The sequence below is a fragment of the Oryctolagus cuniculus genome, chromosome 4 (assembly GCF_964237555.1).
Source record: "Oryctolagus cuniculus chromosome 4, mOryCun1.1, whole genome shotgun sequence".
Classification (NCBI taxonomy): Eukaryota; Metazoa; Chordata; class Mammalia; order Lagomorpha; family Leporidae; genus Oryctolagus; species Oryctolagus cuniculus.
In genome coordinates, this window is record NC_091435.1 from 78,001,394 (window position 1) to 78,017,538 (window position 16,145).

The window sequence follows — 16,145 nt, forward strand, 5'->3', positions numbered from 1 at the left end:
ATAGGCTTAACCCACAATTCCCCATGGAAGGGCATATTCTTATAATGGAGATACATGGATCCAGTTATCCAAGCCTGACACTAGTCAACTAAGATTATCAAAGTAATTCCTCTTATTTTGATCTTCATATACCAAAAGCAGCCTTCTGGCAATTGTATTCCAGCTTTCCACAGAGATTTTTGTAGAAGAAAGCATATATTGGCCAATCAGCAGTCACCTGGCAAATAAATTTTTTATTGCTAATTAATTAATGGGAGAAACACAATCTTTATGACAGACGTTCTGGTGCATGTTTGTACTGGCTTGTGTACAATAAACCTGATCAAATCTCAGTCTACCAAAACCAAAACTGACTTCTGAACTGGGAAATTGGATGACAAAGCAAAATCAATGATTCACCTCTAATACAGATTGTTAAGGCCTTAGACTCATAAAGGCTGCCAAGATCATGGGATTTGTTAGCTAGTACTAAGACACTGAATTAATGCCTTTCAGGATTCCTTTTAAATAGAATTGTCCTCTAAAAAGTACCAATCAGCAGACAAGCCAAGGTTTATACTATTTTCTGGAATATTCCTCATTAAAGCACCAGAGTAACAGATACAGCCAAGTAAGTAGGTCACATCTGTAAGAAATCACAATTACCTGTGTGCCCTCATTATAAACATCTGGCAAAGAAGTCTGAGATGCTGTTTCATGTTTTTGCAAGGTTGATTTATCTAGAAATTGGCTAATTTCTTTGGATTTTTGCTGGAGTTGATCTAAGAGAAAGAAAACAAGTAGAGGTTATAACTGCTTTAAGTCTGAAATTTATTGTTATTATCTTCTAAGAATATATCATATATCATTTACTAGTTCGGTTCTTTAATAAAAATGACATGAATAACATTTCTAAACATTCTTTTTTTTATTTATCTGAAAAACAGAGAGAGACAGATATCTTTTATTCCCTTGTTCATTCCCCAATGTGTGCAATAGCTACGGCTGGGTTACACCGAGGTCAGAAGTCTAGGACTTGATCTGGTTCTCTCATGTGGACGGAACGGACCCACAGAGTTAAGCCATCACCACTGCCTCCTGAGTGAGCCTCGGCCACAAGCTGGAGCTGGAAGCAGAGCCAGGACTTGAACACAGGCACTCTAATTTGCGATCTGGACTCCCAGGCAAGTGTTTTATCCAATGCAACAAATGCTTGCCCCGACTTTGTTTTAAAAAACTGTTTAAATGTTTCAAGAATCAAAGGGCTCCTTAGAGATAAATTAAATAGGCCATGGCATTTTAAACAAAATTTGTTTTCTGGGGCCAGCGCTGTGGCTCACTTGGTAATTCTCCGCCTGCGGCGCTGGCATCCCATATGGGCACTACGTTCTAGTCTCGGTTGCTCCTCTTCCAGTCCAGCTGTCTGCTGTGGCCCGGGAAGGCAGTGGAGGATGGCCCAAGTGCTTGGGCCCTGCACCCAGCATGGGAGACCGGGAGGAAGCACCTGGCTCCTGGCTTCGGATCGGCACAGCTCCTGCTGTGATGGCCATTTGGGGAGTGAACTAACAGAAGGAAGACCTTTCTCTCTGTCTCTCTCTCTCACTGTCTATAATTCTATCTGTCAAATAAATTAAAAAGTAAAAAAAAAAATTTGTTTTTCCTTTCCCCCTTGAAAAAAATGCTTTAATGGTTTTTTTTTTTCTTCACTCTCACACCAGGGTTCCACAGTGTGGTTTTAAACATGAACATGGTTCATTTAAGCGGCCAGCCCTCCAGACTTTCTGGTTAATGTTTAGTTCTTTGATTCAGGTTTTCAACTCAGTTCTTTATGAAATCTTGCCTTTAGATACACCTCAAACTAGCATTATCATTTGCGACAGAGGTCTGATAAAATGGAGAGGGGGCTGTACTTTTTAAATTTTAAATTTCTAAAATGTTTGTTATTTTTAGAGCCATGTACTACTTTTGTATTAACACACTTAAAAATTAAATTTCCTTTAAATCTTCCTAAAGGATGAAGTTTTTTTTGTTTTTTTTTTTGTTTTTCCCAAAAGAAATTTTCAAAGCAATGAGATCCACCCTTAGATTTAAGGATGACTCCATGTAAATAAGACTCCCTATCTATGCACCCAGATCTGGCCCAAGTTTTCCACAAAGTAATTCAAATTCCACTATTCAGTCCTTGAGCGTTCAGATCTGAGTCATGTTTCACATGGCATTCTATTCAATATTTGGAATACAAGTATCATTATCACTAGTGCTCAGTATATAATAACTATAATATGAAGACACATTATAACTGTAATCAGAGGCAAGAAAAATGCAACCAAGGGTTCAGAAGATAGGCCTTTTTTAATGCTTTTAAAAAAAATGAGAGGCATAGCACCTAAAGCTGCTGCTTGCAGTGCCAACATCCCATATGGTCACCGGTTCGAGCCCCGGCTGCTCCACTTCTGATCCATATCTCTGCTATGGCCAGGGAAAGCAGTAGAAGACAGCCCAAACCATGAGGGACCCTTAAGAAGCTCCTTGTTCCTGGCTTCAAACTGGCACAGCTTCAGCCATTGCAGCCATCTGGGGAATGAACCGTTGGATGGAAGACCTCCCCGGCTCCCATCTTAAAAATATAAATAAATAAAATGAGACAGAGACAGAAAATGCTGTCCTCCACAGGTTCATTCCCTGCAACAGCCCCCAACTAAAGCCAAAACTAATAACCAAGAACATAATCTGGGTCTCCCATATGGGTAGCAGTATCTCAATCACATGAGCCATTACTGCTGCCTTAGCAGGAAGCTGACATCATATGTGGAGCCAGGTATCAAACCCAGGAACTGTAATACGGCACATGGGCATCTTAACCACCAGGCCAAATGACCAACCTGAGATGCCATTCTTAACCTATTGATTCAATCGGCTTGAGCAAATGATGTCAACAGATCCCTGAAAATATGAAGCATATACGAGCCACTAGGGTACCAAAGACATGGGCTCCGAAAGCAGTCAAATACTGACCTTCCAGCTGTTGAATGGCCTGGGCAGACTGATCTGCCTGTTCATTCTTATCTTGGAGGAGCTTTGAATTTTCATCCTTGAGAGCATCACAGACAGACTGTAGCTCTTGCTCGGTCTTTTGAAGACTCAAAATGTGAGAGGTCTTCTCTTCCATTTCTGCTTTGTACTTCTGTTCCAAAGCACTGTACTGAGACTCCAGTTCAGCCCGAGCATGGCCTGCTTGCTCAAACTCTTCCAAAAGACGATGCATTTTTTCCTGGAGGTTATGGAAGGACAATTTTTTCTCTGCCACTTCAAGTTCCATCTTTTCCATCAGAATCTTGAACTCTTGTCTTTCTGTTTCCACAGTGTTCTTTAAAGTGTTACGCTCAGCTTCCATCTGCTGTAACTGCTGAGACAGAATCTAAGAAAAATGGCAAAGCCTCATGAGCCTAAACTCATTTCTTTGATTTCGGTAAGCAAAGTGAAGTGCCTCTTCCAGGTGAAGGATGGTACTAGGCACTCGGCACCAAACCTACAATTGCGTAAGTCTCTATTTTTGCTTCTTGACACTTTTGACAGTTTGCATTCATACATATTCATTTGTGTCATCATCTTTTAATCTCTTTCTCACTAGAAAATAAATTCCATAAGGGGAGGGACTGGATCTGTTTCATCTCCAATATTCTCCAGTACCCTGAACATCTCTATTATACTCCATTACCTTCAAAGGTTCATGGAAAATATATATTATGAAAAAAATAACATATGGTTTTCAAGTTTTTTCACACCAAAACAAACTTATCTTTTGATTCCATTTTTCCATAAACTCTTGAAGTCCCCCTCATACTGATTCAGTCAATCCAGTTGCCTTGCCCTCAAAGAACTCAGAGTTTGGGCAACCTGAAATAGGTAAGTCTGAACCAAGAAGGATGGGTTAGGCCAGCTTCTCAAAGAGAATCAGCTAAGATTTAAATAATGAAGAATGAGCCAAACAGGAATTAAAAAGAGTACTTGAGACAGTGAACAGGCCTGGAAAAGCACAGATGTAAGAAAAAAACCACAGCCATCAATGTAGTTTGGAGTTGTCAGTAGGCAAAGCTCTAGCAAGGCAAGGTAAGACATTAGGTTGGAAAAGTAAGCATAAGCCAAATCCTAAGGATCTTTATGCACAATACAGTTAGGGAACTTGGACTTTGCTCTTTTAAGCCACAGTTAGATCTGACTTCTGGATACATCCCCCTTATTGCCATATAGGGGATATACTGTAGGGCAGGGCAGGAAAACAGAGACATAGAAAAGCTTATCAGGACGTACTCTTTTTTTCTTTTTTTAAGGTTTATTTATTCTTTCAAAAGGCAGAGTTGCAGAGAGGCAGAGAGAGATCTTCCACCCACTGGTTCACTCCCCAAATGGCTGCAATGGCCAGAACTAGGCTGATCTGAAGCCACCGAGCCTGGAGCTTCTTCTGGGTCTCCCATGCAGGTGCAGGGGCCCAAGGAGCTGGGCCATCAGAAAGCACTCTTTAGGTGAAGATGTTCCTGAGCATACTGATCATACTGATGAAGAGAAGACAGACTCAAAAAAAGTTCAAGAAGTAAAATCAAGCAGACCTTGAAATTTAATTAATTTTACGGGTTAAAAAAACATGGAGGAAACAAGAAAGCCTAATATGTTTTATTTGAGTGAATGGTGCACTAACACAGAGAGAAAAATACAATACAAATAACTTTTTGGAAAATAAGTATTAAAGAGGGAAGATGAGCATTGTTTTTGACTTGTTGAGTTCAAGTGCTTGTAGGAAATGCACATATCAGCAGAGAACTGTGTGTGTGTATACACACACACAATATTTGGGAGCCGGTAGTGGCCACAGTGATGGAGTCTCACATCTACCACAAGAGAGGATGAGAAAAGGATGTACACATTGATAATACTGAGCCAGTACACTGGGAAACACTGTTTAAGGGGCAGGAAAAGTAGTCCTTATTAAGTTAGTAAAAACAAACAAAAGAAATGTCCTAGAGTTGTAGTAGGAAGAGAACTAAGAGAATATAATATTCTAATAGTCAAAAAATGGAAAGCTTCAATGAGTGATTATCAGCAACTAAATACTATAGAAAGGTCAAGTAAAGTATTAGACTTGACAATCCAGAAATGCTTCATTTGGATTTAGAATGATTCTCATAGTCACAGTAATTTTAGTTATCACACTGTGCTGCTACTATGTGCCAGACATTGGTACTAAGTACTTTTATACATTATTTAGTGTAATCTTACAACATGCCCATGATAAAAAATACTATGAACCATATTTTACTGAAGAAAAATAATCTGTTGTCTATCCACCAACATGGGGATGCATGAGTTCTCTATGAGTTTCTTCTTCTGTGAATTGGGAATCGTTGCATAGGGTTGTGTTGTGAAGATTTATAATACTATAAACTAATATGTAATTCACGAAAGTCACAAAGAAGTTACTATATATGTGGTACCTATCTAGTGAGTGACACAACTAAGATGTGAACCTTGTGAACTTGTGAACCTGACTATCTGATGACAGACAGAGAATGGCCTTGGGGTCAGGTTCAGGTTTTGTGAGGATGGTAGAAACGGGAATGTTTCTGTGCTACAGAGAAAGCCTTTCTCAAGACAGTGAATTGAAAATTAAGAAGACAGGAGACAGGCGACTTTCTCCAGCAGCATGCAGCTTTCAGAAGAGCAGGAAGAGAATGTGGACTACTGCACAAAATGCACCTTAAGATTTGGCCACCTGCCCGTCAGAGGACAGGGACACAGGGAATCTTAGGAATGGTGAAAGAGTAGTCCAAATGGTCAACCTGGGTCCAGTCAGGACAAGGAAAGGAAGGAGACCAAGGAAGAATACTCAAGCAACCAGACTCAAGGAAGAAGACACTGGAGGAATAAAGTGGAAAGATCACAGACATCAATCAGAATGGAGATCAGGACAGCATGACAAGGGAGATCAGGACAGCATGACAATGGAGATCAGGACAGTATGACAAGGGACGACAGGAAGGCTAACGCCAGGAAACGCGCGATTTTAGAACATGAGCATCCTGATTACTTTGAGATTCAAGGAAATATTGCATAATGGGATCATTTCAATCCACCAGAAAGTCAACTGACAAAAATAGGCAGAGAAGGAATTTTTTTTTTTTTTTTTTTTTTTGACAGGCAGAGTGGACAGTGAGAGAGAGACAGAGAGAAAGGTCTTCCTTTGCCGTTGGTTCACCCTCCAATGGCTGCTGCGCTGTGGCCGGCGCACCGCGCTGATCCGATGGCAGGAGCCAGGAGCCAGGTGCTTTTCCTGGTCTCCCATAGGGTGCAGGGCCCAAGCACCTGGGCCATCCTCCACTGCACTCCCGGGCCATAGCAGAGAGCTGGCCTGGAAGAGGGGCAACCAGGACAGAATCCGGCGCCCCAACCGGGACTAGAACCCGGTGTGCCGGCGCCGCTAGGCGGAGGATTAGCCTAGTGAGCCGCGGCGCCAGCCCGGCAGAGAAGGAATGTTACCTAAGCCACAAGAGCCACTGAAGACAGAGGAGTAAAATGACGAGAAAGCAGGACCCTAGATCTAAAATGTCGAAGGGAAAGAGCAACAATAACAATGTGAAATTTATAAGTTCCATGAGGAAAACAGCTATGTTTGTTTTGCTCATCACTGTATCACCACCACTTAAGCACAGGGTATTTGTGGGAAGAATGAATAAATGGCTGCAATTCTCCAAAGGCTTATGTTGTGTTGCCTGGAAAACTAAAGTGGAAATGAACGCTTTCTCCAGGAAAGCAGTACCTCGTTTTTCTGTTCGGCAGCCGACAGCTCCTGTTGAAGCAGGTCCACGACCTGAGCACGGCCCAACAGGGCTTCCTCGTGTTCTTCAAGCTTTCTCTGCAGCACTTTCAATTTCTGAGACAATAAATAAATAAAAAGTTTTGGACAAAATGTACTAACAAATGAATACTATTATATACCTACCTTTCCAATGCCATGTAGGTTTCTATAAATTTTGAGATATGGAAGTGGCAGATAAAAGAATGAGACATCAGCATGCCATGCTCCCCATCTAGCAGCAGCAAAGAATCTCCAAAGACGTCCTCTCCACAGCACTGACAACAACCAAACTCGGACACAGGCAAGCCTCTGACTTAGGCAGCCTTTTTAATAACTCAAGAAAAAACAAAACAGATTGGCTTTCAAAATGAACAGTTAATGTCCTGTACCTAATGACATAGGTACATGTCTATCTTATCCACCAAAGAGAACATTCTCTGCAGGCTAGAACCATTCTCTTCTCCTAGTTTCATGCACAGGGCAGGCACTAAAAACACTTGTTGAATAAATAAATCAATGATACACATATACAATTAATATGCTACTTAAAGTGGTGACTTATTTTGAAACTTTACTTAATGGTGCACTCTGAAGGATTGCTTAAAACTTAGAAGAAGTTTTCACTCTAAAACAATTAAGCAGATCAAACATTAAGTACTAGTGGAGAGCCTTTAAGTACTGCACTGCACTATACATTAAACAAAAACAAATACCTTGGAGTTAGTAGATAATGAACTCAAATACAATGAAGCCATTTTCAAAATCCACTCAATGGATTTTCTAAACAAAAAAAAGAGTTACTAATTTAACGTAAGAGCTTGCAGGTTAAAAATTACTCCAATTCACCTTTGATTTTTTGGAGGTTTAAAACTGACTTCATTGATTTGAAGCGATGGCTCAGGTTTTCAATGCACGAAGGCTGCTGCAATCAGTAAACTAAAAGGAAATCAATTTCTAACTACATTTGCCACAAATGTAGTTAGATGAGATGAAAGAAGTTTTTGAGTACCAACAATTTGATTAGAGGGATGATAGGCAAGGCAAGGATAAGAAAAATAAAGAACTAATATGCAGCAAAAGACAAGGACACCCCAAAAAAAAAAAAAGCCACAAGGAGCACACCGCGACCAAGTGAGGAGCAGTGGGGAAGGGCAGTGGCTTGAAAGTAGTGTGATGATTTCACTAAATGTACACTGAAAGTAGAATCACTCTGCTACATGGTAGCAACACACCTGCTGCATCTCTGTTTCCACATCTGCCTGGGTTACTAACTGAAGCAGCTCATCCTCATGCAGACGAACTTGTGTCTCAAAGCGCGCATCTTTCTCTCGGACCACCTGCTGCATGGAACTCAACTGAAGACACATACCAGAGAAACTATGCAAGTTACACTCCCCGAATAGTGCACAAACAAACTCATAGACTACTTTCAAAGACAGACACTAAGCATGAATAGACAGTAGCTTTGTAAAATTTTGAATGTCAAGGATGAGAATGTTGGAAGGGGACTAGGCCTGACAGAAACTTTCAATTGTTGAAAGCAAGCCTTTATCAAATTTAGAAGTTACTCTAAATACAAATTTTAATTAAAAAGTATACTTTCATGGTTACTAAAATGCTTTAAATATATAAATATTGAATTTTTTAAAGTCCCCCAAAGCCTAGAATATTAAACAGACAAGTTAGAGCTCTGTTAAACCCTAGAAACTTCTTTTAATATCACGTGCATGCTCAAGAACTTCTAATGAAATTTTCACACCATATAAATGAAAATTCCAATGAACCTAACTTTTATTCATGATTCTCTAGACTGGAAATACAAATCTATCTATCTAGTTTTATTTTCAAAGGATTCCTTCTATGAAAAACTTGGTGTGCTTCCAAACACACCTTTCTAGATAGCTATTTTCAGCTGTTATTATTTCTAGGCATCTAATCATACTCATTTGTAAATGGCTTTTAACTGAAAGAAATGGATATAAATGAGCTGTTCTGTTTCACTGGTTTTATTTTGACATTGTGTGTGCCTGCTTACTCACTTCGGTAAGAACCATGGCTGAGCAGGCTGACCAGGTCTCAGTCTGCACATTTTGCATTGGTCTTCACTACTGATTTCTCAGTTTGTGACACCTTGAACTGATCTTGGCTCTCCTTGATTAGCTGAATTCTGACCTCACTATGAATTTGGAATCCTGTGTTTCAACCGTGCAAGCACATGAGACTTTTGTTAGCTGAACAATCTAACATCCTTTCCTGTAGCTATACCATATTCGGTTTCTGAGACTCTCTCCACACCCTCTCACATTAACTGGAACACCTCGCCCAGTGTGTCTAGAATATGTATGCATCATAGTTTTTCTCAAATTTTCCATGCAACTTGCCTTGACTGTCGCATTCACAGTAACCTCTTTCATCTCAAAATACTTTCTTAGGTGACAGGCATTGTGGCGCAGTGGGTTAAGCACCCATTTCAACACCGGCATCCCACATGGGTGCCAGTTCAAGTCCCAGCTCTTCCATTTCCCAATCCAGCTCCCTGCTAATATGCCTGGGAAAGCAGAGATGGCCCAAGTACTTGGGTCTCTGCCAGCCACAAGGAAGAAGCAGATGGAGATCTTGACTCCTAGCTTCAGCCTGGACTAGCCCTGGCTGTTGTGGCCATTTCAGCAGTGAACCAGCAGATGGAAGATCTCTCTCCCTCTCTGTCACTCTGCCTAGCAATTGAATAAACAAATAAATCTTTTTTTTTTAAAGCTTTGTTGGTTTTCTGCTTTTTTTGGCACTTATTTGGGATGCCTTGTATTACAATGATTCATTAAGATGTACGTATCTTGGCTTTCCATATTGTAAGCAACTCATAGGTAAAAAGATTTTTGTATTATTACATCCTACAATGTATTCAGTATTTGTATATGAAAGGACATAGTAAAAGCTAATAGGTAAAGGCCGGCGCCGCGGCTCACTAGGCTAATCTTCCACCTGCGGCGTTGGTACCCTGGGTTCTAGTCCCGGTTGGGGCACCGGATTCTGTCCGGTTGCTCCTCTTCCTGTCCAGCTCTCTGCTCTGGCCCAGGAAGGCAGTGGAGGATGGCCCAAGTGCTTGGCCCTGCACCCACATGGGAGACCAGGAGGAAGCACCTGGCTCCTGGCTTCGGATCGGCACAGCGCACCGGCTGTGGCGGCCATTTCAGGGGTGAACCAACAGAAGGAACACCTTTCTCTCTGTCTCTCTCTAACTCTGCCTGTCAAAAAAAAAAAAAAAAAAAAAAAAAAAAAGCTAATAGATAAAATTAAGTTTTTAGGATATACAATTGTAACTGTATACACAGCAGGAAGCCACCCATGGACAAAAGGCACCACTACTATAACAAATTAATAAAGTAAATATCTGATAGGTACATAGCGGTGCCATTTAACATCAAATTGCATAGCTTACACTATTTTCTCATTACCTGCTCAGTAAGTAATATTCTGCTAATAATTTACCTTTCTATTAAGATTTTAGGGGCCAGCACTGTGGCATAGTGGGTAAAACCAGCTGCTCCACTTCCAATCTAGCTCTCTCTTATGGCCCGGGAAAGCAGCAGAAGATGGCCCAAGTCCTTGGGCCCCGGCACCCACATGGGAGACCCAGAAAAAGTTCCTGGTTCCTGGCTTCAGATAGGCGCAGCCAATTGGGGAGTGAACCAGCGGATGGAAGACCTCTTTCCCTCTCTCTCTGTCTCTCCTTCTTTATCTGTGTAACTCTGCCTTTCAAATAAATAAATAAATCTTTTTTTAAAAAAAAAAAAAAAAGGATTTTACTTCAGGGAAAGAATGGACCTAATTATTTGTATTTCTTCTGGTTTATCTACCAGTCCATTTTGAACTCGGCCTGAGGCCATTCCTAAAAGTGTTAATCTCGGTTTGCTATTAAAATCGAGGTTTTAGACCTGTAGAAGTAAGAAACAGATATCATTTAGGCTATGTAAAGTTTATCAAGGCAGTTAACACTTTTTGAGGTTTTCTGGTGCTTCCTAATGACATACTGATCTTCGACATTTTTAATTTTTCTACTACTACACTCTTCTAATGTCTACTCTAACACTCTAGCTACCAAGCTTTCATCTACTAATATATATATATAAAGTAATATATATATAAAAAGTAACTGTCTGAACTGACTTGCCATATAATACTGTACTTTGTGATTCTTTATCTTAATGTTTATGAGGCACCTTCTGGCCCTACCTGTGCAGCTTGCTCTGCCTGTGTCTGGCTGAGCTGGGTCTGCAATGTGCTAATGAATTCCTCCTTCTCCTGGAGCTGCTGCTTCATCATTACCAATTCTTCCATCTCTGTAGAATTCTTATCAAACTGATGACAAGGAGGAAAAAAATTACATATTTACTTCAGTATTAGCAGTCTAATCATTTGACCTGCCTCTCTCCTTTGCCATAAATACCCATAATATTCCTTTTTAATTCCTACTTATCACAAAAGGAAATGCACAGACTACAGTTTCTAAAAAATAATATCAACATTTGTCAGAAGACAAAAGCACTACTAGCTAAGTTTTCAATTTTTCTAAATCTTCACATAGAAATAAATAGCAAAACTAGACAGTAAAAACAAAAATCCATGGATAATATTTACAGTAAAATTAGAGACAGTCCACAAACCCTAAAACATCAGCTAGTAAGGACAGACCACCAAAAGTCACCTGACTTGCATGGCATTAGAACCTCTATTAAAAAAAAGGGCACTCAGCAGAGAGTGGTATCTGGTGGCCCTGCAGGAAAACCCCAAAATAGCCAGTAAGTTTTGCTGGTGTGCACAGCTGGCCAACGCCAGAACAGCAGAAGAGCTTCCTGATTCTCCAAGACTAGGGTAATGCGAGGGGTCTACAGCAGAGATGATTTAAAGGGCTAGCATAATGCAGCCTCTCTGAAGCCTCCAAACTGACTCATCCAGACTCCCTTCTAAGACAGACCTGCACTAAGAAGAAACAGCTAGGACTGAAGTCAAAATTCAGCAGAATGGGAATGACAGAGATAGCAGGAGGAAAAGGTCTACACATTTGCTAAATAATTAAGTCCTAACTAGCCATACTTGGCTAGAGGAAATGAAATGTGCTTAATGCAAAAGTAAATATTTGCTTCTTAATGTTATAAAACTTAATTAAATTTAAAAACTGAAGTATGACTTATTTTTCATCAAATACAACTTCTTTTGGTCTGACTATATTTCATTTCAGCTACTGCATCATGGTAAGGTATCAGTGAGGTGTTACACAAGTAACAAGTGTTCAGTGCCAATGGGTTGATTCAGTTAAAATGATTTTTTCTTTTTTTTTTTTAGAAAGCTTTTATTTAATATATATAAATTTCATAGGTACAACTTTTGGATTATAGTGGTTCTTCCCCCCATAACCTCCCTCCCACCTGCAAACCATCCCAGCTCCTAGTCCCTCTCCCATTCCATTCTTCATTAAGATTCACTTTTAATTATCTTTATATACAGAAGACCCACTCTATACTAAGTGAAGATTTTGACAGTTTGCACCCACACAGACCCACAAGTATAAAGTACTGTTTGAAGATTAGTTTTACCATTAATTCTCATAGTACAACTCATTAAGGACAGAGATCCTACATGGGAGGCAAGTACACAGTGACTCCTGTTGTTGATTTAACAATTGACACTCTTATTTATGACATCAGTGATCACCCGAGGCTCTTGTCATGAGCTGCCAAGGCTATGGAAGCCTCTTGAGTTCACAAACTCCAACCTTATTTAGACAGGGCCATAATCAAAGCCCCTTCTTTCCACAAGGATAACACTCACAGAGATCCTTCACTTAGGTCATTTTTTTGCCACAGTGTCTTGGCTTTCCATGCCTGAAATGCTATCATGGGCTTTTTAGCCAGATCCGAATGCCTTAAGGGCTGATTCTGAGGCCAGAGTGCTGTTTAGGGCATCAAATGATTTTTTTCTACATGCATAACATGTAGAAAGTAACATGAGTACTTAATGCAGACCACATGAATAACAGCTGATACCAACATAAATCACAACTGATAATTAAGTTGAAATATAAAATTTCATTATTAATTTAATTACAATAATTGTTTTTAGTTCAAAAAGAAGTATGGACAATTTTAAGCTTAAAATGAAGGCACACTACTGATGTTTAGTTTATTTAACTTTTTTCTAAGTAATATCCATTGTGCAGATACACCACAGCTTGCAGGTTTTGTTTATCTCAAGTAAACCTATTACTACTGGACAGTGCTGGCGTAGACCAATGTGAAAGGCAGGAAGAAGAATGAAAATCTTGGAAATTCAGCCACTGTATCCTTGAACACGATACAAAAACAAAAGAGGGAAGAAAAATGCACTTGTCATATAATAAGTAATTGGGCTTCAGTGATCTGTTAACCTAATGTTGATAAGGCAACTTACACACCTACCTGTGCAGCTTGCTCTGCCTTAGCCTGGGTCAGCTGGGCTTGCAAACTGCTAACGAGTTCCTCCTTCTCCAGGAGTTTTTGTTTTATCTTTTCTATTTCCATCTCTTCCTCAGTAGAACTCTTATCATGCTGAAAATGCAAGAAATACAGCCATTTATTGAAAGGAATTACAATTGATAAAATAATTAGATCTTTGGCTCCAACTTGCCCTTTTATAATCACTTCATTATAGTTTTACTAACTTGATGGGAATAAGAAAAGCCAGCTGACCTGACAAAGGAATCAGTTTTCTGGTTTCAGTATAGCCAAGTAGCTCTCATCAGCTCTACCTTCCCTGAGGTAACAGCTATAAACTAGATGATACAGAGAACAGCTACCTGAACACAAACCAAAAGCAGCAATATATTGGAAGGCTGACACTTGGAAGAAATGGCACTGAGTTCCCATTTTTGAGAGCTTTCAGTCTGAAGGCAAAACCAGTCAGCACCAAGCAGGAATAAAGCTTAACAGCAAAGCCACAGTCTGGCCGCCTTGAAGACTCCAGGCCAGAGTTCAGGAAATCACAGCTGCTGCTGAGGGACAGAATACCAGAAAAGAGATAATTTAGTGAAAAGGCTAAGACACTGCTTGTGATGCCTGGATCCCAAATCAGAGTGCCTTGGTATGAGCTCAGCTCCCCTTCCAATCTAGTTGCCTGCCGATATGCACCCTGGGGGCACAGGTGAGGGATCATGGTCCCTGCCATCCAGGTGGGAGAGTTGAACTAACAAGTTATAGGCTCCTGGCTTCAGCCAGGCCCAGCCTTGACATCGCAGGCATTTGGGTTGTGAACCAGTGGATGGAAGATTTCTGATTGTGAAGTGGCCATCAAAGGAGGATATACTTTCCTGTGAAGGGAGGAGAGAACTTCCACTTTGCTTATGGCTTTGTCTAAATACTGACAGATGGTGAATTCAAAAGGTTTCCATAGCTGTGGCAGCTCATGTCAACAGCCTCAGGTGATCACTGACATCATAGTTAAATTAACAACAGGAGTCACTGTGCACTAAGAATATAATGATATCCCTTCCTCCTTGCCACTGTTGCCCGCCCTCCTCTCTCCTTTCCTTTCTTCTTCCCTTTCCTTTTTAGTTTTTGAGATAACATTTTTTTTTTTTCTTTTAGAATTTCATTTCATTTATTTGAAAGGCAGGGTTACAGAGAGAGAAGGAGAAATAGAGAGAGAACTGATCTTCCATTCACTGTTCACAAAAGGCCACAATGGCTGGGGCTGGGCCCAACCAAAGTCAGGAGCTAGGAGTTTCTTCCCAGTCTCCCATGTGGGTGCAAGGATACAAGGACTTGGGCCATCCTCTGCTGCTTTCCCAAGCACATTAGCAGGGAGCTGGATTGGAAGTGGAGAACTGGGACTCAAACTGGAACCCATATGGGATGACAGCACTGCAGGCAGCAGCTTAACCGGCTATGCCACAGTGCTAGGCCTAGAGATAACATTTTTAGTTAACATTACAGTCAAGGGCTTACTAGTCCATTAAATAAGGAGATCAAGAAGTTAAAAAGACCCTAGCTCAATAAGAATATAGGCAAGTTTTTTCCACTTGGAAAAGAAATATTCTACCCAGTCACCACACCTTGGAGAGCTGTTCCTCTGACTGAGGTTCTGCAGGCAGGCCGCTCCCTCCTTGGGCCTTCATTTCTTCTATGTGTTTATTCAGAGATGTTAATTTGGCCTTCGCATGAAGTTTCAGTTTTTTTATCTTATTATCAGCAGCTTTTCTTTCTTCCTGCCACAGGACAATGATGGTTAACACATAAATGGACAGTCATCATTTATCAAGCACGAAACAAAAGTCACTTTCAGCAGATATCACGTCATAGTATAAATAATAGGGAATTACCTAGTAATCTAAGTGAAGAGAAAAACCCAAGTGAAGGGGTCATCTACCTTTAATCAAATGCTCTGCACCAAAGGGCAAAAACAGTAGTACCTGCAGAGCCTCCTCTTTCTGCTGCAGCTGCACGTCCTTCTGTCTAATGAGCTCTTTGAGCTCTGCCACCAACTGCTCTGCATAGGCCAGGCGCTCCAGAACATCCTCCTGTGTGCTGTTACTCAACTCCATGTCAGAGTCCTGGGGAGATTCCTAGGAGTCAGAAACAAAGTTGCCAATGAGCCAGGGAGAAATATCAGCTTGCAAACTGGAGTTCCTTCATTCCAATTCCATCTTATCTTTTGCTTCATTCATAATTTTTAACTTAAGAATCTTTCCAACTCTGATCCAGTAATAACCATTATTAGCCATTACAATGTATTTCATAAATGTTGAGCATTTTACAAACATCATCTCATTTAAGGTCTTAGTATCCTAATTTTGCCAGAGATAAAATAAAGGGGACCAAAAGATCACAAACTATTAAGTGGAAGAGTGCAATACTTAAAATTAGGAGAGTAGTTGAATAAAATGCTCTTGGCAACTAGGCATAACCATTTGCCATTTCACAAAACTAAAGGAATTCTTTTGGATCCTCATGTGGCCCTCAGAAAATATAACACAAATTCTAAGAGTGGTAGATGAATTTGTAAGAGGAAACAAATATTCCCAATCTCAAAATGTGCTCTAGTCCAATCATTTGTCATTTAAACCTTTCCTATGCAATAGGAACAAACTCAAACACCAGAGGGAGAAGAGGACTACAAACAATCTGGCATTAGGCCCAAGAGGACAATTGAGGAAAGATCTTCCAAATCTCACCCGTGACTTGGTTCCAGTGCCTACAGTTCTCAGGCTATTAACACACAAGAGAAGAACCATTTATAAAGTACCAGTACTTTCTCTAATCCTCACCTTGCACCCTTCTATCTTAAA

At 40.4% G+C, this 16,145-nt stretch overlaps 1 protein-coding gene across 8 annotated transcripts in view; it reads right to left on the minus strand.

Annotated features, from left to right (window-relative positions):
• Positions 1-16,145, minus strand: part of GOLGB1 (golgin B1) — an 82,308-nt gene that overhangs the window by 43,679 nt on the left and 22,484 nt on the right. For 2 of the 8 annotated variants that reach the window (XM_008266851.4, XM_008266854.4), the window contains 8 exons: positions 15,270-15,422; positions 14,913-15,065; positions 13,282-13,410; positions 11,060-11,185; positions 8,062-8,184; positions 6,791-6,904; positions 2,995-3,397; positions 646-761 (listed from right to left, as the gene is read on the minus strand). In XM_008266851.4, the coding sequence (XP_008265073.3) occupies positions 646-761; positions 2,995-3,397; positions 6,791-6,904; positions 8,062-8,184; positions 11,060-11,185; positions 13,282-13,410; positions 14,913-15,065; positions 15,270-15,422 (1,317 nt within the window). The remainder of the gene's footprint in view (positions 1-645; positions 762-2,994; positions 3,398-6,790; positions 6,905-8,061; positions 8,185-11,059; positions 11,186-13,281; positions 13,411-14,912; positions 15,066-15,269; positions 15,423-16,145) is intronic. The other 6 variants (XM_008266855.4, XM_070072198.1, XM_008266856.4 and 3 more) reach the window with 4 other exon arrangements.